General features: G+C 32.4%; 1 protein-coding gene and 2 long non-coding RNA genes across 3 annotated transcripts; 1 reads left to right on the forward strand and 2 right to left on the reverse strand.

Annotated features, from left to right (window-relative positions):
- Positions 1 to 96: 96 nt before the first annotated feature.
- On the forward strand, positions 97 to 6,378 carry LOC106690709 (uncharacterized). Its single transcript, XM_014436233.2, has 3 exons — positions 97 to 133; positions 375 to 544; positions 2,867 to 6,378. The coding sequence occupies exons 2-3, from the start codon at positions 403 to 405 to the stop codon at positions 3,235 to 3,237; spliced, it is 513 nt and encodes a 170-aa protein (XP_014291719.1). The 5' UTR covers positions 97 to 133; positions 375 to 402; the 3' UTR covers positions 3,238 to 6,378.
- On the reverse strand, positions 5,387 to 9,326 carry LOC106690723 (uncharacterized). The gene is made up of 2 exons (XR_010843177.1): positions 8,584 to 9,326; positions 5,387 to 5,697 (listed from the first exon to the last, which is right to left on the reverse strand). It is a non-coding gene; the product is annotated as an uncharacterized lncRNA (long non-coding RNA).
- Positions 9,327 to 12,240: 2,914 nt separating this feature from the next.
- LOC106690750 (uncharacterized) lies at positions 12,241 to 17,728 on the reverse strand. Its single transcript, XR_001344661.2, has 2 exons — positions 15,705 to 17,728; positions 12,241 to 12,474 (listed from the first exon to the last, which is right to left on the reverse strand). It is a non-coding gene; the product is annotated as an uncharacterized lncRNA (long non-coding RNA).
- Positions 17,729 to 22,831: the final 5,103 nt, after the last annotated feature.

Below are 22,831 nucleotides of genomic sequence, written 5' to 3' on the forward strand. Positions count from 1 at the left end.
CTTTTCTCTGAAAACAGGAACTAATTTCCTAAATGTATGCAGCACCATTCATCTGGCCCAGCTTTCAAACGTATATAAGTCACAAGCGGATGTGATCTCAATTAAGTATTTAGCTCGACACAAAAACATATTTGTAAGTGTACCGGTAATAGTTCAGACATTTTTGATTGGCTGTAGCTGCTTATTGCCTAATAGCTTGTAATTATTAAAAAGAGAATTAATACTATCTGCATGAATAATAATTTACTCCTTTTTAAGAGGCTCAAGGTTTTGTTTTGAGATCTCTCAATGAACACTATTCAACGTTAAGGTTGAGATCACTTTATATTCTTTATGTAACATAATTTAATATGAAGATTGGTTATATGTTCCAGCCCATTTAAGGTCTTATTAACCAGAGGTATGGTCAAAACGATAGTGCTCCCTTTGGTTATCGCCATTGTGGTAATTTCCTGTGGCGCGTTTCCAACAAGCGAAGAACATCCTAGACAAGCTGAGGACCAGGTCCAAAACCCAGCAGATGCCTACAGTACCTCACTGATAGGTACGATTATTTTGTGATTACATATGATGGTCTTGCTTTTATAGAATTCTGAATATAGCAAGTTTATTTGAAGGCAGTATAGAACGTGCATTTGCTGCTACAGATACGCACAAAATGCACTTCCCAAACAGACTGGAGTAAATCGCGGGTTGATTACCTTGTTTAATAGTCAATTTAGTGGATTAGGCAAGGTGATGAATGCATGATTTTCTTCATCTCCTAGCTGGAATACTTAAAAACAATTGTTTCTCGGCGACTATCATACATTGTTGCGTACCTTTATGAATCTACCGATGCAAGACTTTAAGGGAATACTCAAGAAGGTACGTAAGGGATAATAATGTACGATTTTTTTTTTAATTCCTTAATGAAATTATTAAATGAGCAGAAAAGAAGTTTTCAATTAATTTAAAAAGTAAAAATGTATTCAAGAAAATGGAAGCTCCAAGTCCACACAGCCTCATAATTTTTTTTTTAATCTTAGGTTTTTCCCCAATTAGCCCTCAAAAGGAGGAGGAAAACCTGTTTGATGAGCTTGATCCTGACCAAATCACCTCCTCACTCAACCGTTGTTCTAGTAACAGTACTTTCTTACAAAGTACTGCACCTCTGCTCTCCATGGGTTGTAGCGGTACAGATTTATTTTTATGATATTCATGAAATAAAATTAATAACGAAATTGCTACACAATTCAACTGAAATCTTGATTTCACGCGTATAATATGGACAAATTCAAACGTTTTAGTTCCGTTAGAGTTTTCTCGCTTTCGGATGAAAAAACAATAATTTATACATTTGTTAGATTTGAAGGTATATTCAAATTGACCCATTTTGTATATTTTAACATCCTTTTGGTACAATAAAAATTTGAAGCCGATTAGTCGAGTAACCATGAAAACGATTTTCATTTGTGCTAAAAACCTGGCATTATATACCAAGGATTACCGAAAATCTACGTGACGAAAAACAACGGAATTTATTTTCGGTTTCAGTTCACCCAAAACTTAGGGATCAGCCAAAATTTTCGAAAGTTTTTTGTTGGGCTGTTCCCAATTGGATTCTTAATTATTTTAACCGCAGTCATTCAACGCTCAGCGTGATTCCCTACACTATTATTAAATGAGCCTTATCCATTTATAACGTATCAGTGAATTCAATTGATTGGTAAAGATTTTTTATTTTTCTTAATGTGTATAAAAATGTTTTTAATTGCTATTAAGTGCTTCTACATTATTCCAAAAATCCAAATAAATTTATAAATCAAATTAGGTCTCTAATTCTTTTTTAATTTGTTGTGCTCATTCAGATCCTCCGTTGGAATCAGGAGATGTAACCAAAGAAAAGGAAAATGTTGAAATAAATAAAGAAAAGGAAAATGTTGAAATAAATAAAGAAAAGGAAAATGTTGAAATAAATAAAGAAAAGGAAAATGTTGAAATGAATAAAGAAAAGGAAAATGATGAAATAAATAAAGAAAATACAAATGAAGTTGAGACGAAATTTAGTGAAGAAATCCAAAAAGAAAATTTAGATAATTCAAACTGCCACAACTATGGATCATACATTCAGTCTCCCACAATACTTCTACCTTTTACAAAATTGGTCCTTCATCCAACTCCTCTCAAAACCGTAATTTATCTTTCCGGTCGTCCTCTATACTACAGTTGGTATGGTGGATATGGATCGGGTTATGAAAATGGATTTGGGCATGGATTGGGTACCTACGGCATGTATGATTCTCCTGTGGTGCACTTTCCTTATAAAAAATAAATATTCCAGGATCTAAGGTAAAAGGATAGATTAAAGATTTAACTTGTATGATGAAGAACTATGTTATAGTACTTTGTATTAAAGCATTTTATAAAGTTGATAAAAATACTTATATTAGTTTTAGTACTGGGGCTTAAATATTAATAATAGCTAAGTATAATTGTTTATTGCAAGCGCTTTTATTGCTGACTTCTTTTGAGAGTTTGAAATAAATATATATCACATTGACTGTATATTTTTCCTTATTCGTTCAAGTTATACAATATATATGTATACATATGTTTGAAGTGAATTACCTTAGTTACTTTTCCTAGGAAAAAGCAGAACAAATGATAAATAAGTGTATAAGGAAGGAGCTGCCTTAGGGTAATATTTGTTGTTTTTTATTTTTTCCTTAATTCGAAGTAAAATTTTCTAAAATTAAGAATTAAAATAGTTTTTATAGTTCATAGAAACAAACTGAAGCTTGTTTCTTTGAAATGTTCTCAAAAACATTTTTATGATTATTAATTAAAGATGCGATAGAAGTGATACCAATATTTACCTTTGCAGATCCGTTAGATTATAACTCCATGAAAAGGGAGGTAACAGCCGACGGCAAGCTCAACTTGTCCATTGCGACCAAGGAAAACACTCCACAAGACCTTTCTCCACCAACTAAGGAAGGTGCTCCTGATGACTTTGCGCCACCGACCATAGAAGGTAAAGCCGAAGGATCATTGACTGATGAAGAGTTGTCCGAGTTGGCACGGTGCGGATATGGAGGGTTCGGGGGCGGGTTCAACCGTCCAATCATAATCCCTGTTCCTATCAATCAGCCCAGCTTCATCGATGTCAACTTGGCTTCCAGAATCAACAGCCTCAACAACAACAACAACAGACCCGCAATTGACTGGTTGACGCTCTTAAGGTTGTTTGGATAGAAACGGTTCTCGATGAATATACATTTAAAAATTAAAAAAATATATCGAATAAAAAATATGTTGAATTAAAGATATAGACAATTGAGGAATTATCTACCAGAAGTTAATATATCCACTTCTGAAGTTTTTTTTATTTTTTTGACGAATTAAAATTCTACTCCAAAAACTTATTCAGTTTATTTCAAACTCTAGAATTTTCCATGTAAATAATTGTCACAAATCAATGTTTTCAATAACAATTCTTGTGTCTTCATGAGATCAATAAAAATTTTATATTTTATATAATGAATTAATTTATACAGTTTTTGCTGGGCTTGTCCTCCGAGCATATCCACGACCACTCGTTCCTGTCAGTCCGATGCCTTCTCCATTCGCTTACCTCCGGGGCAGGTCTAATGCTACGTCATTGAGCTACCTTAAACGTGGTCTATCTTGTGTTCGTCCTCCTTATGACAAGTTATACAACAACCTTCTTGGAAGGCGATCTTCCTGCATCCTTTCCATAAGGCCAAACAATCAGATTTTGGGCACCTTGATCGGGTTCACTATATAAATCCGTTATCCTCTCGAATTTTTCCCGATAGCCATTTTTAAATAATAACTTTCCGATAGTGGACATATTGACTTTTGATAGAAGTTGTTCGTGAATTTTAAAAAATTTCCGGTTATTAAAAATATAATTTTTTTATTATTTATTGTTGAAGCGTTTAGATTGTATCCTAATACATACGTTTCTTGCTAATATACTTCTTCCCGTTCTTAGAGCCGTTAATAAGATGGAACCTCCATTAACAATGCAATAGTGTGCTTCACTTGCTCCCTTGATAAAACAGCGGAAATTCCATATTTCGCTTTACCTAGTTTCGCCAAAAATAAAGAACACCTCGACAGAACCCTGGAACTGTTCCGGACTATGAAACTCATCTTGGGAGAGAACCAAAACCACGGGAGCAAGAAAAGATAAGTAATATCGGACGATGGATCTTCGGTTGATTTTGGATCAGTATCATCCTAAGATACTGAATAATAGAAGACTAAGAGTCCTCTGGGTCCGGACCATGGAGCCTCGCGAAACATGGATCCTCCAAGCTCCTATGACTCCATACCATATGACCTATGGAACCTATGGTCATATGGTTACTTTTAAGGTTAGAAATATCTGTTGGTATTCCTAAAAAAACTTAGATACCCTGTGAAGTAGGATTGAATCTTATGTACTTTATAAGACGGATTATCAGGCACCTGAATTATCGTTGAAATAAAGTATTACAAGGAAATGTTTTGAGCCATTTTCATAAATTCTAAAGGAAAAAGGATCATTTACCTTAGCTTATCGTGGATTTTTTCATGCGTTATATCACTACGACTCTCTTATCACAGTACGGTATGTATTTAGTCAATATGGAAATACGGCTAGCTCCGTCACTTGATGCACTTCTCTTTTCATGGTGCAACACTAGTCCTCCCCACCTCAGGGGCCCTTTTTATAAAGGACATAAACACAGTCTACCATGAATAATAAATAAATATATAGTGCTCATAGAGCTTATACTCATATTACATAGTAATTTAATAGATAGGATAAACTTTTTTTTTTTTTATTGAATTCAATTATTTTTTAAGTTATTTGATAAATAAATATTTTTTCTTTATTTTATTGAAAGTAATTATGAATCAAATGGTCAACCCATTCATTATTTAGCAATTAACTAACACAATTTAATTAATTCAATTTGTTAATTTCCTTTTTTTTTTTATTTGTATACGCGTATACATAACAGTTTTTATTTTTGTCTTCAGAGCTTAGGCTATTATGTTAAATTTTCTTTGTGCTCAAATCAGTTTTAATTTATTTTATAATTTGTATTTTTAATATGTTATTACTATATTATAATATTAATTTTTTTTTTGCGTATATTCTCTTTTTCCGCAAAATTTTAATTTTATTCTCAAAGAAACTTTGATTTATTAACTTTTTCAAGTTGGCTCCTCCTTTTATTTTAGTTATTTTATGTAACATTTTCCAATTCAAGTTTATCTCAGTGCATCCCTAAGGCGGCAAGAGGAATGGTTCTAGTTATTAAACCTTCCGGTTCAAGTAACAATTACAATACTGGTATTTAAAAAAAAAAAATAATGATAACAAATATTCAACTAGTGGATGGTTTATTTTAAGAATCTATTGTTATTTTCAAGAGGGTTTATCTTAGATTGAGATGCTTGTGATGATCCCATTCGTCACTGGTTAACCAGACCATTGTGGCCAGGCTCCGGTCCTACCTCTTGCTGGAGGAGACTGTGGTACCTGAGGCAGAGATGGGAGAGATGGCAAGGACAGCGAAGGCAGCTTATCGATGAAGTTCTGCAGCTGGACAAGTTTGCTGATTCCAGAGCTCACGTATTCCCTTGCCTTCTGGAGAATGTTCCTCACTAGCTGGCCGCTGCGGTACTGGTTGTAAGCTGTAATAATAAACGTAGCAACTTTATTTTTCATATTCATTGGTGTAATTAAAATACACACTATGGCTCATTGGGTCTTGGATAGTTAGTTGTGCAGTATAGTATATACCTCCTACGCTAGTCATGGAAAAATCTATGGCTCATCAATGTTACATCTGAACATGTACATTTTATAATCATGATATACCAAAGAGACAATTGTATAAGTCATTATCATTCAATATGTCAATTTGCTACCTGGCTTTTCTCTTTAAAACCGTATTTACTGAAAGAAACAAATGCTTGATTTTACAAGCAATGCTGCCCAAATATAAGTTGCTATAAGACATAGCATACTTATCAATCTGTTGTTAAATATAATATAAATTAATTTAACAAAGATATAATATTTACCCCTTTGTGTGTGTGTGCTTTTTTTCTTTTTTGTTTTGCTTTTACTACAGTAACTAAATATCACAAGTCATTGTTCTTTTATAACAAATTGTAATTTACATTACATTTTTTTTTCTTCTAAATTTTCAATAAGTGCAATATTGAAAATACCAAGCAAGCAACATGTATTTTTTCTAATCTTCATAAATTACTGCCTCAACTATTTAAAATAAATTCAACTACTCAAAGTTTTGTCCATTACCTCATTGTCCCTTATCGTATTCCATATTTCATAAAACCTTTTTTTTTTCTTTTTTTAATAAAGTAGATATTTTTTAAACTACGATCCAATTTCATTCCAGATAAATATTTGATTTTTTAATATTCATTTTAATCGTAACATAAAATCTATAGTTCTAAAGATATAATTCAAAGTTTAAGTGTCTCGGGGTGTTGTTGCAACATGTCTAATTCTGGTAAATAAAAGATATGGAACTTGCACAATATTCAAATGAAACGAGAAGAAATATTAGCCCCAATAAATCTTAATACTAAAGAAAAAGAAATTCAAGATCTGGGATTCCCTAAATAATCAACTAAATAAATGGGAATCCCTAAATAACTAAATATTATTATTTAGACTGGATATTTGGATCGCAGATTTCCATACACGTAACTATAGAATAATTTCATTCATTTCGTTCACAAGAGATAATAAATAGATGTAAAATGAGGAAATACACTAAGGGAAATCTTGTGCTAGTGTTTTTGTGGAATTCCTTGAAAAGAAACTATTAAAAAATATGTTTTTAATAGTACTAACTAATAAATTGTTTGCATCGAATTTTAGGGTTTTTATAAATTATTTATCCTAAAATAATTGTTTATAGATACAATTAAATTTTTATTGAGTGAAAATTTCCTTAACGGAATGATTGGTTTTACTAATTTTACATGCGTTATTATTAATGTATAACTAAGAAATCAACTTACCGTTCGATAGAAAATATTTAATTAACATTTGACATTAATAAACAAAAAAAAGAACCTTTTTTATTGATTATTCAAGATATTTTCCTCTTTGGTCATTTTTTTATTTAAATAATCATTCGATTACTATGAATAATAATTTGTAATATAAAATTTTGTATGTTTAGTGGTGTCATTATAATCGTTATTTATAATTTAATTTTAATTTTTTTTATTTATTGGGGATATCATTAATATATTTGTGAGAAAGTATTAACTTAACTTCACATACCTGCTTTCACCTTCAGTAAACTAATAAATGGCGATTTATAACATGTATAATTTATTTGTTTGTTTTTCTTCTTCATGAATAATGAAAACAATTTATCAATAAATTATATTGTTTTTAATTATTTCTAAATTACAAATGAACAAAAGAAAACCTGAATTATTTCCAAAAATAAATGTACTTTTTATTCATGAATATCGAATAAAGTCAATGTTCGTTATTAGAATCATACTTTCCCCTAGAAAGATTTCCGACCATTATTTTCCCGATAACATCTATTATATTTCACCACAACTACTCATTCTCTTTACGAATATTATTAGAATCGTTGAATATGCAAACACAGTTTTTCATGAAAAAATTAAATAATTTAAGCCATTTCTTCATTAAATTATTTCATCCTAAGAAGTGGAAAAAGATTTTAACGATATATTTTTAGGTGGTGGAACTAGTCCGGCAAATGGGCCTAGTGTTCCTTTTTTGCCAACCCCTAGCGGTTACTTTGAAGTTGCCTCTGCGTACTAACCTATGTGGGAGTGTTAATAATACTTTCTCGGAACAACTGAAGAAAAACTATTAACTGCCCCAGGTGGGTATCGAACCCACAACGTTTCGAAGCGAGCGCTCTGGGAACCACGGCCGTCGCGTCCCTACTTCCTTGTATGCCCCTTCATAGGTTTGTAGCGATCCACATGATCATTATTAGTTGTTTAGCGCAAAACGTTTCTCGTAAAAATAGTTTCATTCCATTGGATTCTATAATTTTTTTTATTACCCCCATATTTCTAATCGATATCGTATTAGTAACAAACCTATTCTAACAAGAGTGGAAGGGGCGAGTTTTCATTATGTGGGACCCCTTCAATATAAAATTCAACACCCTCGGCCTGGGCCAGAATTGAACCGGCTTCGTTGCAGACTCGAAGTTGCTAAGTTGACGCTTCGGTTACAATGGTTTCAGTTGCATTATATTCTAACAAAGTTTTCTGTCGCAGAAAACAACAAATTTTTTATCCACATCTTCATTATCTCCCACTTCCTCCCTTTCTCTGTTACTCCTGATACCCGATCTTCCAAGTTTTCCGCAAGCTTATGCAAAATATACATATCTACAATATATGTACATATGTATCCTAAATATACATATCTATAACTGTGCCAAAATTTACAACAGAAGGACTGCATTCTTAGTATTTGATAAACTCTTTCTAACAAACTTCATATTAAATTCAAAGTAACTCTTTCGGATCCCTTACCACTGTTGAGAGTGCTGACAGCAGAGTCCAAGTAACTGCTCTGGCAGTTGACATGGACTCCCTGGAGAAGAACGATGCACAAGACAGCGACGTAGAGCTTCATTCTTGGTTGCAGTACTGAACGATAGCTGCCTATTGGAACATCTTTATATCGAACAGGTGTTTGCATCATAGAACACTTGTGTCAATGATGATAATGTTTGATCGGGCAAACATAGGTTAACCTGGAACAACACACATGATACGTCTCTCGTTGAAGGTTATTCCTGTTCGCTTCGCTCAAATAAACAAAACAAACACTCCTTTTGTACTGGATCAGTCATACTAATAAGGCAGACATCGTTGCAGTGAAGGACCATTAGTTTTTTAAATGATTTCGGAAATATATTTATTACAATTTAAAAATATTAAAATGAAGTCCATCAGTAGTAAGTGTAAAATGTTGTTACAGTTACAATAATCTACAGAAATGAATCCTCAACCAACTGCATGGTCTGCGAGTTATGTTTAAAATGTATTTAAAAATTTTCCTTTTGAAAGGTTAAATTTTGAATGAATATATATTCAGGAAGTATACTAAATCATTGGTGAAACTGCAATAACATTTTTAGAATAGAAGGTCTCGAGGCCACCTTCTTCTCTAACGCCGAGGAGAATTATCATTGCATTGAAAAGGAAGCAAAATCATGAACAAGTGGATTTGGATGATCAGAGAGTTAATCATGGCAGAATTAATTACTGATTCTTGCCAAATCGCCATTATGAATGATTTCATTTATAACAAAGTAAGGAACATTGATGATGTTACGAAAGATTTGGGAATGTAAGGATTGGAAATGAGCGGAGCTCCAAAAGCTCAACTATCCAAGTCTAAATTGGCTACAATAGATCTTAATAGTTCTAACTCAATTTTTATGTATTTTACATTCTTCACAACGTTTCAGATTATCCGTACACCGTTAGACTTTTTTTATTATTATTATTGCCATTCCTTCTCTATTTTATATCTTTTTCGTTTACATAATTGAATAGTTGATACTTTTTTAAAAAATGTGTTATCATAATTTCCATTCAAAAGCTTGTTGTTACTAAAAGGAATTCCTGTAGATGGACCGACAATCCAAAACGTAAAAAAATAATGTTGAGTAAGAAAAGGGTGAGTTAGAAGCGTGAAGTATTGTATTTTCTAAAATAATCCTACTTCAGTTACCTAAGGGTGTAAAGAAATGCAATATAATTTAGCTATTGTTAATTAATTGTTAATTACCGCAACCCCACTTCCCCACCCAAAAAACAAAAACCCGCGTTCAGTATTTGGATTTTTAAGCGAAAGAACATTAGCATGGAAGAGAATAAAATAAGACATATGTTTATATATACCTAGCATCATATAAAAAAAGAAATAACACTTAGTTAGTCCTATTATTGTATTTTATGAAGCTCATAAATTATATAAAACCAGAGATTGTTCGTTAACACGATTCAATTCTTGAAAGAGTGGCCTAAATACTAACAATCAATCTCATTGACCCTGTCCCAGTTTACACTTTCCGATTAACACGCAATTGTTTTAACAAAATTTAAATTTATTAATTTAAAATACGACAACTGTTCCAGTCTATTTTTCCTAGTCCCGATTTACCGAAATAAAATAAGTAACACCCATTTTGTAGAAGATAAGATTGTGGAACATCGGTTGCCTATCATGGATATTTTCTGTACTGAACTGTTATCTCAGAAAAATCGTGGATAAATAAAGGCTATTTCGTTCGAAGATAATTATTTTAATAAATATTTATGTTAATGTTTATAATATAAATATATTAGATTTAATATCAAATTGGGAAATTTGGCTATAAATAAATGCAATAATGACAATTTTTATACTTCTGTCATTCTAATAACTAATTGAGAATTCTAGGATTTGGTTATTTTATTGATTTTTTTTTTTATGAAATAAAAAAATAAGTGGGCTTAAATTATTGTTGATTTATTATTGATAAGGGCTTAAATTATTGTGGAGTGAATCTTACACCAAGATAACTAAGCAATTGATTTAATATAAGGAAGTGATGCATTGAAACGTTGCTTCAGGCTAAATTCACAATTTGCTATGACTGAGGAACTGTTTTATAAGGCACATTGGTGTTAAATATGAATTTCAAAATATTTAAGTATATTTCAGTTCTAATTTTAGAAAAAGAACAATTATATAATAACAATATATTTTATAATAGAAGAAGTAATGTTTTAACATATCATGAAACGAAAGATTCTGATTGGTCCCAATTCCGTTATTGTCGAATAGTAAAATTCATCCTCAAGTAATTTCGGTGGAAAACAAAAATTATCAATCATGTTCACCGAAGATGTTCTCTTGACCTCCCACTTTCTCAGTAATCCTCTATTTTAAAATTTGAACTGTAGGATTTCAGAATTTTCCTAGCAAACGATCTGTCTTAACTTTAGAATTTTAACGTCCATTTTTGGTTTTCTTTCAGTCCGATTGACTGGTTGAGGTGTTTTAAGGTTCACGATGTAGTATTTTTTCTGTTTCTTAGTAACTATGAACAAGTAACGTTGCGGGTGTGTATAGCATTAAGCCACTAGGCGCCAAGGTGACCTTGGATTTCACAAAATTTAGAAATTATTTATATGAGTAAAAAATAAAACTAGGCGAATTAATCATTTTTCTGACTATACTTGAAACTATTTTTAAGGGAGGACGCCAAAGCTGGGTGCGTCTGGACGAGGGTTTCATGGGATCTGGCTCAGAACTCTGTTGGTTCGATTCTCATAATCAATGTTTATTTCACGGCAGTCTCGAGAAATGAATCTTGTTGTACCGACTCTAAAGCTGTAATTAGTGTGGACAAAAAGTAATTACAATTACTAATTACAGTCAAATTTGTGCAACTTGCAATTTCGGACCAATGTTACAATTATAATGGTTCCTCAAGTACTAATCAAAATAGTAATTTCACTTCCTAGATTCAAATTATAGGAATTGGAAAGTAGCTGTAATTGCAATTACTTTTGTATAACTCTGGCTTTAATAGGTCTTCAATAGAACACGAGACATAAATAAAATAAAAATCTATTTATAAGATTAGAATAGAATCAAAAACTATTCTATTATTATTAGTTCTTAAGATTAAAACCTGTTTCTAATATAAGAAGAATATGAAACAAGCATTAAGAGTTTATTAATCGGACGAATTAATTAAAATTAACAAACTTAATGAAAATTTAAAATCACTTATGCGATAAGCTTTTAAAGTGCTATTTTGTTTTCAGAGATTTTTTTCGGGACTGGATGTTTTTTTCCGTCCAGACTCGCATAATAGTCTACAGTTTAGCAATTCAATAGATATGTAAAACAAGGAGATATGTTGACCCCGTTGAATATTAGATAAAAGAAAAAAACTATCAAGATCTGTGATTCCCAAATATCCAGTCTAGATGATAAGGGTAATATAAGGAGGAAAGTTTGATTTAATTTAAAAGTGATAGTACGATTAATAATTTTATATAAACTGACGAAATATTGAAAGGGAAATCTAGTAGTATTTTATAGAATCCATTCAAAAGATCGGTTTCTCATAAAAATTGGGAACAAGTAATAGGTGTAAGGCTAGTGAGATTAAAATGCAAACATATACTTATAAAGAATTTATTTATTTTGGCATAAATAGATCAGCTAGCGACCTGTCCACTGTTGCCAGATCCTGGCAGGGACCGTGGCCTGCGGGATGGATGTTACCTGCGGGATCTGTAAGGAGCTGATGAAGTTCTGCAGCTGGTTCAGTCTGATCACGGCGGAGTTGATGTATTCCCTGGCAATTGCAAGGAGGTTCCTAAGGAGTGTTCCGCTGCGGTATTGTTGATAAGCTAGGGCAAGATTTGTTTAATTAGCAAGAAGCGAAATCAAATATAGCTATAAAACTAGTTAGACCATAAACTGCAAAGAATGTTGAATCCTCGTGGATCATCGGCACGGAACAATGAAATGCTGCTTCGAATTCGATTCACGGATTCGTTTCACCGATAAAAAAAAAAAAAAAAGAAAGAAAGAAAAATTCATGTGCGATTCACGTATCACACAACTTACACTCTGACTCTCACTTAATCCTCGCTCGTTTCAGAATAGATATTTCTATATTATACACTGAGGTAATGATTTCCTCTGCTATATTTTCAAATGATCCTTTGAGCTGACAGATTGACTAACTCCAATTTCAATAGTTTTCAGGAAAATTCTTTTAAAAATATTTCTCGTTGGAGAATTTTAACATTTTTCTTTTCCAAAAGTATTGCCGTTGTATAAAAATATAACAGTTTACTAAAATTTACATTATTCTCTCATTTATTCAATAGTTTATTGTTATAAAATCCATATTGAAATTACTAAGAATGATTTTTTGGAGTTGGTTCATTCTGTCAACTAAAGAAAGCCTAAAATTTGGGTCAAAAACTATCTATTTAATCACTATAGTTATATGAAGAGATTCAACTTTACAACAATAGACTTGTTATTTATGTGTTTTTGTTCACTATCTATTACCTCCAACGATTTTATACGTTAAATTTTATTTCTTCTAATAATTTGGCTTTTCAATGGTATATAATACGTCTATATTACTATTTTTATTTCCGGAAATGTTTTTCAATCTAGAAAAAAATTTTTTGAAATTAGTACTTAATTTGTTCCATCCACTCCACTTTGCTTTGAAAGGATTAAACAGGAAGGTTGTTATAATTAATGTTTGATGACAATGTCAATCAAAATGAACGCTAAGCAGAAAAACAATTTTGTTGAAAATTATGCCTGACACCAATTTCAGCCCAGAATCCGTCTTCTCGCCTAAGGGTTTATGTATTATATATTTTTACATAGATAGATCTTTGCTGCAAATCAAATCCATCTCGGGGAGGATAAGGCCGAAATAAATTATATTAGCTCATGTGGCCATAGACTTTTAAGTTTCTTTAAAATCTGTGGATGTCGGCCTTTTTCATGTTACAAATCACTTTTAACTGACCGTAGACATAATTTGACGGAATTGGATTGGAAAGTATTGAAAAATATTTGTTTGTGAACTTATTCATTCGCAATTATATTCAAATTTTATTTATTTTTGATTGTCATGTAAACTATGAATTATTTTCACAAAAATAATTAAAAGATTTTTGATGCTAAAGAATAAAAAAAACACAGTCGTGATTATTAAATATAAATATGACATCAGTTTTATTTGTTTTTATTTTATTTTTTAGTTTATTAACAACTACCAAAAAAAAAAAAATGAAAAACAAGTACCAAAAAATATTAATTTGTTATTGAAAATTTTGGTTAGTAATATCTAGAGGAAATTAAAGCTTGGAATGACTGAATAAGTTTCGGCTGTAAAATTTCAATTTATCAAAAAACCATTTACTTCTGAAAAGTTGATATATCACCTTTGATAGAAAACTCCTCAAATGTACCTAGACATGATTTGCTGCATATCATAGCAAGTTTGAACCTATATACTACAAATCGTTTGGTCGAATTTTGATTGGCCCCGAATATAAGTATCTCACCCATTTTGAACACAATTTCCAAGGAAAAAATGTGAGATGGACATCAAAATAAAAACAAGCAATCAATTGTCAAATTTGATATACCTACCTCAAAAAGAAACAAGCCTGTAGTACAAGTGTCTGTCTTCCCTACCCAATTAAAGATTTGGATAGGGAAGACAGGTGTACTTGAATATAGTGTACTTCGAATCAGTCTTTGGTTTTTTTATAGTAGTTATATTATATGCGCGAGAGAACAGCTTTGAGACATTTAATTGAGTTTAGGTCAGGTGTTCAAACAACTTGAAACAAATATATATGAATCTATTTAGAAAAAGGAAGCTTTTACATAAATATTTTATTTTATATACCTAGGATATTAAAAACGTCCAGTGATCCTACGATATATGTACGATATGATACATATACGATGATATATACGATATACCTACGTATGTGTATAGAAAATGAATGAAAATGAGAAATCAGTGAAAACTAGGTCGAAAAAAATTATCTACTAAAATCAATAAATACCAGTTTAAATTCTGCAGACGATTATGAAATGGCTATAACTGTAGGTATTTTAATGAAATTAGTTTTACTACGAGTGACAAATGTTTCATGAATATTTTTTCACGCCTAATCTAATGGAAATAAAAAATTAAAAATGAATAGCGAGGCGAAATAAACATCCTAAACTTATAATTTATTGCAGACGAAAATTCACATATTTTTATTATTAATCATGACTTTTTTCAGTTTTTCTTCGTGAGCTAAGGATTATTCGTAAATAACATTTAGTACAAAATTAAAGTATATAATATATTCTACATAATATATTATTACGTTGTATTTTCGGGTAATAGTGTTCAGTAAAAACTAAAAACAAATTATTTTTTCAATGTTTGTCATGAAGCCGCTTCACAATATTCATCAAAATAATTTGTAATTACCTGGCAGAGGTAAATCCCTGTAATTCAGATTCAGTAACCCAACAAATACATAAAATCGTTGAGAATAAAAAACTGGTATACCCTTTTTTCTTCGGAATCTGAATTTCAGGGATTTACCTCTATCAGGTAATTACAAATTATTTTGATGAATATTATGAAGCGGCTTCACGACAAAAATTGAAAAAATAATTTGTTTTTAGTTTTTTTTCTCTTATTCGAAAACTAAGAATTTGTTGAAGAACAAAAAATTACAACAGGCAAAAGTTTCAACGAAAAGCGTATCATATTTCTTTTTTCCATTAGAGTGCACTTAAGAAAGACCACTTTTCACAGAGAAAAAACACCTCTTCCAACTGTCCAGTTTTACCTAGTCAGGTATGCCATTTGTATAATAGTTAGTTTGAAGCACAAGATGTTTGTACTGGGTCACAATAAGATACTATGTTCTGTTTTTTCACAGTGAACTGAAAAGTGATCTTCCTTAAGTAGGCTCTAGCGACATCTCAGGTTGGTTCGAAAGGTAGCTGACCTGCCCATTGCGGGATACAGTTATACTTTAGATAGCAATCTTACAATAAAAATAATTAATTACAAAATGAATCTTACCACTGTTGAGAGTGCTCATGGCAGAGTCCAAATAACTGCTCTGGCAGTTGACATGGACCCCTTGGATGAGGACAATGCAGAGGACAGCAATGTACAGTTTCATTTTGGTAAGAAGACCGAACTGGACTTAGCATCGAGGGAATTCCTTTTTATACCCATTCTACGGAGCACTTGTGTCAATTGTGATGTCACCTTTGGAAGGAACAATGAGGCAGAATAATGGAATCCTTATGTTTGTTTGAAGGTCGCTCTTTTTGTGCCCTTATAAACTACTGTACAAATATTGTCCCAGCTTCCAGCCTTAGTCGATGGCTACCAGAGGGTTGAAGAACAATTGTTCAACAGAAGATAATTTGGGTCAATTCAATCACAAGATGATCACAAACTCTCATTTATTTATTTCATTCTTTTCTCAGTGATTTACACTGAAAACGGCTCATTTTATCACAAATTATTAGTTTTTAGTAACTTAATAACAGTTATCGAAATGTGGCATTAGTTTGTAAAACATGGTTACTGAAATCAATGGCTTTTTTGAGGCTGATTTCATAAAATGTTGAATGAATCTTAAGCGAATTGATTTTCTTAAGAGAATAATGATATTAAGTTATGATAAATGACTTCTAAACGTTGTAATTAAGATATATTTCAACATTGTAAAAGCTTCAAATACAGGAATGGTTAAAAAGTAATTTAGGGGTTTTCTATAAAAGAATAAAGAATTAGTCAGTCTTCTAATTTTTTCGATGGCCTTTTACCATGTTACTAGTAACTTCATGATCCAAAGATATAGAAGAACTCATTCAACTACTGGTTCTTACCAGCGAAATTCTCAACAAGTGCGATTTGAGTCCTTCCTTATTACCTGAATTTTTACAATTTAAAAAGTTTTGTAATCTTCGAAATAAAAAATAATCCGTTGTGCTTGGTATGGAGTAAAAGGGGGATGCGACAAGTTTTACTAAATTCGTACGTGTTGCTAAAGATGTGCGAGGCCTCCCATTGCCATGGCAGAACATGGTTCCTTTGCGATTTGTCAACTTTGGCCTTTTCTCTCTGTTTGCTTTTTGCAATATCATAAGTTGTTGGCAATAAACATCTTAGTTTCTCAAAATTGACAGCAAGATCATTTTGTGAGGCAATTCAGTTTGGACCAGGATTTCTTTCTGTTAACATTTTTATAAACAATCCATTTCTCATCACCAGTGATAATTCGTTTCAAAAAAGGGATTATTGCATTACGGTTGAAATGTGTATGATAAATACTGATTCGTGCGTTAGGTGAACTTCCTTCAATCCGTACGGAACCGAAGTTTCTTAAAACGTTCAATACATCATATTTTCAAATGCGTGAGTTACATTTAACTGTTGTGCAATCTCTCACACTTTTTTATTTAATCGTGACTTTCATTTTGTCATCATAAACTTCAGAAAGTTGACCAGATCGTTTATCGTCCATCTTTCAGTGAAAAATCTTCAGAATGAAATTTTTAAAAACAAACACCAGGAACTTCACATAAATCTTTGTAATCCTCATACACTTTCTTGCCTTTATGAAAACAATTAAGTCCGAAAAAAGACGAAAATCCTTACTTTTGCCATCCAAAACTACCCGTAAATTAACAGCTATGATCAAAAGTACTCGGAATTTCTTTCTATAGCAACCTAACAAAGAAAAAAATCTAACATTGACAAAAGATAACCAAACAAACATAAAATAGTCCAAACCTATATTATTTTCTTGCCGACACTACAGAATTCCTGAATTTGTAGTATCCAATATTGGATCCACGTATATCTTCTAGATTTTATGAGACTTGTTAGGTAAATCTAATAAATATACCACTTGAAATATTGTGCATGTGTTGATGTGCCACAGAGCAAAAATAAAAATTGAGAAGTTTGCCTATGCAAAACTCATTTTATTTGATAAGTGGAGAAGATGGTCGGGGGGTGCGGTCAGAAAAAAAACGCAAATAAACAAAAAATTATGTATTTGTGCCGACGTTTCGAACTAAGTTTCAGGTCTTTAGGTAGAGATTCTGGCTAAACGAAACGTCGGCACGTATAAATATTTTTATGTTTATTTGTGTTTTTTTGCTGACCATACCCCCCCAGCCATCTTATCCACTTATTAATCTACAGTGAACTATCTACACTTCGATTTATTTGATATATGATTCCTACGATGATAGGAAAATAAGTTCAGTAGCAAACGTCTCCTATTGCCAAAGGGAAAATTTCTAACGATTAGCCAAGAATTAAGCTTAGTAACAATGCTAAAATACTAAAAAGCGCCTTCTAAAATTTGATTGTTTCGGAAGGAGATAGCGGGCAGGATCGTCGTATGAGTTACAGGGACCCCTCATGGCAAGATTTTAGGGATCGCTTCCCTTCTACACCTCAAAATGACTCAGTAGCCTATTTTAATGGCGATGTTATAACAAGTTATGCCTTTGAACCCTTAAATGAAGTTAAAAAGCAATGTTTTTCAAATATATACTCTTCAGTTTCCATGCTACAAGTGAAACATTAGCTATGGAAGCCGTAAAAGTAACGCCATGGAAATAAAAAATCTATTAAAAATAAATAAAAAGTTATAGAAAATAAAAAAAGAAAGACATCGGTGAATTGGGTGGGATTGTATAAACAACATTGAAAACTGTAAACAAAAACGGTGGGGATGAGAAGAAACAAGTTCAGAACCCCCAAAAGGCATTTCCCTAACAGCAACAATTTTCACACACGAATTTTTAACAGTCTAACTCGATTTAGAGATGCTATGGAGGTGCTCAAAACCTTAAAAGTATCTGGTCGGGATGAAAATTTTACTGGCATTCATCCCCACTTTAATCGGGCTGTCTCAGCTCCATTGAGTGAATGAGGGCCACTGCAGTTACCCAAATGTAGCGGATAAAACAAATGTAGATATGTTACAGTGATGTTGATTTTAAAAAAAAAAAATTGACATTTATTAAGCATTATCGACTTACCAACGAAGGTGCTGTCGCTAGTGAAAGTCAACCTTTCCTAAAATTCTATAAGGAAAGTTCAGAAAATTATAGTTGTACTAGCTCTTTCCCAATTTGACAAATGCATTGTTTGTTTTCTATTTATTTTTTTTGTCACAGCTATCGACTTCAGCTTCCTATGCTCCAGCATATGACAACTGGGCCAGAGGATCCACATCTAGATGGACAAAATTATTCTATTACAGTTTTTCGTGTTTTTGAGACTACGGATTTTGAATGTTTTAAAAAATCAAGAACCAATAGTTTTTGGAATACATTAATAATAATAGAATTGCCATTGCAAATATGTATGAAATTTGATACACCTTGTCCCAAGAAAAATACATTTGTGCTTGCTTAAGCAATAGTTGTAGATGAAATTGATGTGGAACCATCTAGGAACCAAATCATTGGCCTGAACATTAATTGGCGCCCGACCACAGTCGATTGGTACACATGGAACCAAATTAGTTCACCTGAGACCGAGCAGTGGCAAAATGAGCTTCCTGACGAGGGCCTGCAGATAATTAATATACCCAAAGATTCATTAATAACACACTTTCAAGTATTTTTCTGCGTCTGGGTTTGCTTTAGTCATTTTTGGATTTCCATAGCAGCTAACGTTAAAGGAAAACTTGAGATCACACTGAATATATAACAATAACATAAAATTAGATTCTTTACGATTTAACGACTTCGGTATTCACAAATCAAAACTTTGTCTTTCCCTAATTTTAGAAATTAAAAAAAAAAAGAAAATTGAAAGATTTGAACGCTATCACATTGAAATGTTTTAACGCAACACAACTATTCTGAAACTAGAAAGAAAAACCTAATCATCGATGAAAAAACTCTCATGGTAATAATGTGGGATTTTTTTACCAATGAAAATTCCAATATTATGCTGGGACAGAAAATGAATGGCTACAGTTAACCGGTAAATTATAAATATAATCAAATATAATCGAATATAATCGAAAAAATATAATCGAGAGGTTAGCTCCAGCATGGACCATCACTTCATTTCAGTTATATTTTAACTTAATAAGAACGATTTCTGACAGCTCTTAATACTATTAGCAGCCTCAGAGAAGATGTTACTAATGAATGGTTAAATATATGAAGATAAAAAACTTTTTTTCGTCCAGCTAGATCTGCCATTGGTCCACGGTGCGCTAGCTGAAAAGAAAGAGAAATAATTCCCAAAGGACCCTTTTCATAGGAAGTCGAGCCAAAATTCGCATAGTTTCAACTCAGTTTAAGGTATTAGGTCAAAACTTGATAGTGATAGCAAGGGAAAAGCCTTGCTTTTCATATCATATCATTATATCAACTCACATTATATAAGTGAGTTGATATGAAGGGAACCATTTTTCTTGGTCATGATCACCTAATCATAACAGGTTCTACAGAAAGCAACAATCCGTTTACAGAGGAGGTTAACTTTCACTAGTCATCGTACATGATTATGATTAGCTTTCAATGAAGATTGGCAATCAATCTTCCTGAGTATCTAATTTTTAGCTTTCACTGTTCAGGGTAGTATCCTTGGTCCTATCCTTTATACAGTTTTTACAGCTGACATCCCAACCCATCCTAACACTATTCTCACCAGGTATGCCGATGTCACATGCCTATTGTCAGTGAATAATGATCCTTCCATTGTATCCCAATCCCACATCACCATCCTCGAAGAATGGTGCCAAAACTGGAGGATTAAAATAAATCCCACCAAATCACATTTACCCTTCATCGTAAACCTTCGTCTAGCCCTACAGTATCTTTTAATAATACCCCACTTATTTCTGTTGAACAGATCCGTTACTTAGGACTAAATGTGGACAAACTACTGACATGGAATCCTCATACAAGACTGAAAAGACAGGAAACTGCTCGTCGATTCCGACTATTACAACATTTACTAGACAAACGGTCCAAACTTCCAATCCATTACAAAAGACTGATCTACATGACTATTATAAGGGATATACGGAGTTGAGCTATGGGGCTCCACTAACCCATCTAATTCCTCTCGAATCCAATCCTTACAGTCCAAAATCCTTCGTAAAATCCTTAATGCTGCTTACTTTGTCACAAATAAAATCATCCATCAGGACCTCAATGTCCCATATGTTGCCGATTTGGCGAAAACCAGATACCAATCCTTCCATGATAAACTTCCCAACCACCTAAACCAACTCCTTTCTAACCTGGTTTCTCCTTCATTACCTAATAATCCTCCTAGGCGTCTGAAAAGAAGATGGCCTCGAGATCTTCTCCTTTAGAAATGTTTTTGGAGTTCTATCAATGGGTAGATTCTCCACATGTTTTTATCATGCCATAATACCACTTACAGCAAATTTACTTGATGTTTATATATGTATACAGTTGCTTTCACTATAACATTTATCGGACATTCTAGACTCCTAAAATGTCTCAGCAGGTTGAAGATACGAATACGAATATACGAGTCTTTTATTTTCGGGAGAATTACGACAAAAATAATTATACCCTATTGAACATGATTAAAATACAATTTTATCATGTTTTTTTTTCTTTTCTTTTTATTTTATTTTTTTTTTTTCGTACCACCTTGTCTCATATAGACAATGACAATATACCTCCAACAGATATAGGCGATATCCGAGATAGTTGAATAGTACCATTTCTCTCGGATGAATAATTGCAGTTATAGTTATATTATTAATTATTCCTTACACTTGTTTTCAGATTACATCAAAAGAGAATTCTGACTAATATAATGTGAAATTTGCGTGTATATTTCCATCTTTCAGTAGCGCGTTGGTACCTAGAAGGAGTTCCAGTTCCCATCTTACACAAAATCAGTTCAAAGTATATACTTTTGAAAGGGCAGTTCATCAACAAAAACAGGACAGACGCCTTCATTTAGGTAGTGAACCCCCTGAACAAGACCAGGAGGTGGAGAAAGGAGCTGGTTGAACGATGGAGGAGGTAGAGTCCTGTGGAGCTCAAATCACTTGGTTACTAGTGCCATAGGTATGCAAAGTTATTTTTTACGACTAATAATTCAGAGTACTAAAGTTAATCTCATCCTCAAATCTTGTATATGTTATTTATTTTCCTTATATTAATAAACTAATTAAATAGAAATAAGTTACTCTTGATTTCCCAATTAAGAAAAACTAAGAATAAAACTCTTGAAGCGACTATTACTGTGTAACACAACTTTGAGGGGCATTCTCTATACAAAACAGTAATAGATCATATATGATACAGATAATACAGAGTACCTCAGTAACTCTGCAAGTCCTTGGGCAACAACGAGGAATGTATCAGCAATAGCATCAAGTTTGTTAAAACCACCGGATTATTTCCTTTTACGTTAGTTCAATTTTTTTGTTATAAATTTATATTTTGGTTATTTTTATCGAATTAATATTTATTTATTTCTCAGATCTTCGACGTTAATGATCTACATGCGTTTTCTTTCTAATGTAGTCCTACACCTACAATCCAAGACGGAGATTTCGCTCCCACTGCCCTCTAGCCAGAGTCTTTTTTCTCCAGTAAATCACTTCTAGGTTCTTTAGATCCTCCTTTTGGTAATTTTGTCAGCTTTTATGTTTTAATGTCCTCACTTCCTCTATCCTGGGAAGGATTCTCTTGTGACCTTCTTAGGCCACCTTTCGTTGGGCAATCTTTCGACATGTCCAAGCCAGCTAATGTTTTCTGGATTTGATAAATTTCACAGTACCTTTATACAGTGGAACCTGGCTAAGTGAGAATCGCAGGGGGACCAGTTATTTTTCTCAGTATCCCAGGTTTCTCACTACCCGAGTTTTCTCAGTTACACAGGTGACTAACAAATTTTTCTCACTATCCCAGGTATACAGGAGGACAAAAAAAATTATAGAGTTAGCATTAAAAACGAATTTATTAACAGATTAATACGTAAAAAATAATACGTAATACATGATGTAAAAGATTAAATACATTTTACTGAAAAAAATCTGTCATTTTAGTTTGCCTCGATTTTTTGGCCTTCAAAATCATTTTTTCCAAGTCATGAATTCGATCGAAGCAAATCGGATCGCACTGATTTCCTTCGAAGAACAACTGGAGAGTTTCTATAGC

This window comes from Halyomorpha halys, unplaced genomic scaffold (genome assembly GCF_000696795.3).
Source record: "Halyomorpha halys isolate HHAL.00 unplaced genomic scaffold, Hhal_1.1 Scaffold51.1, whole genome shotgun sequence".
NCBI classification, from domain to species: domain Eukaryota; kingdom Metazoa; phylum Arthropoda; class Insecta; order Hemiptera; family Pentatomidae; genus Halyomorpha; species Halyomorpha halys.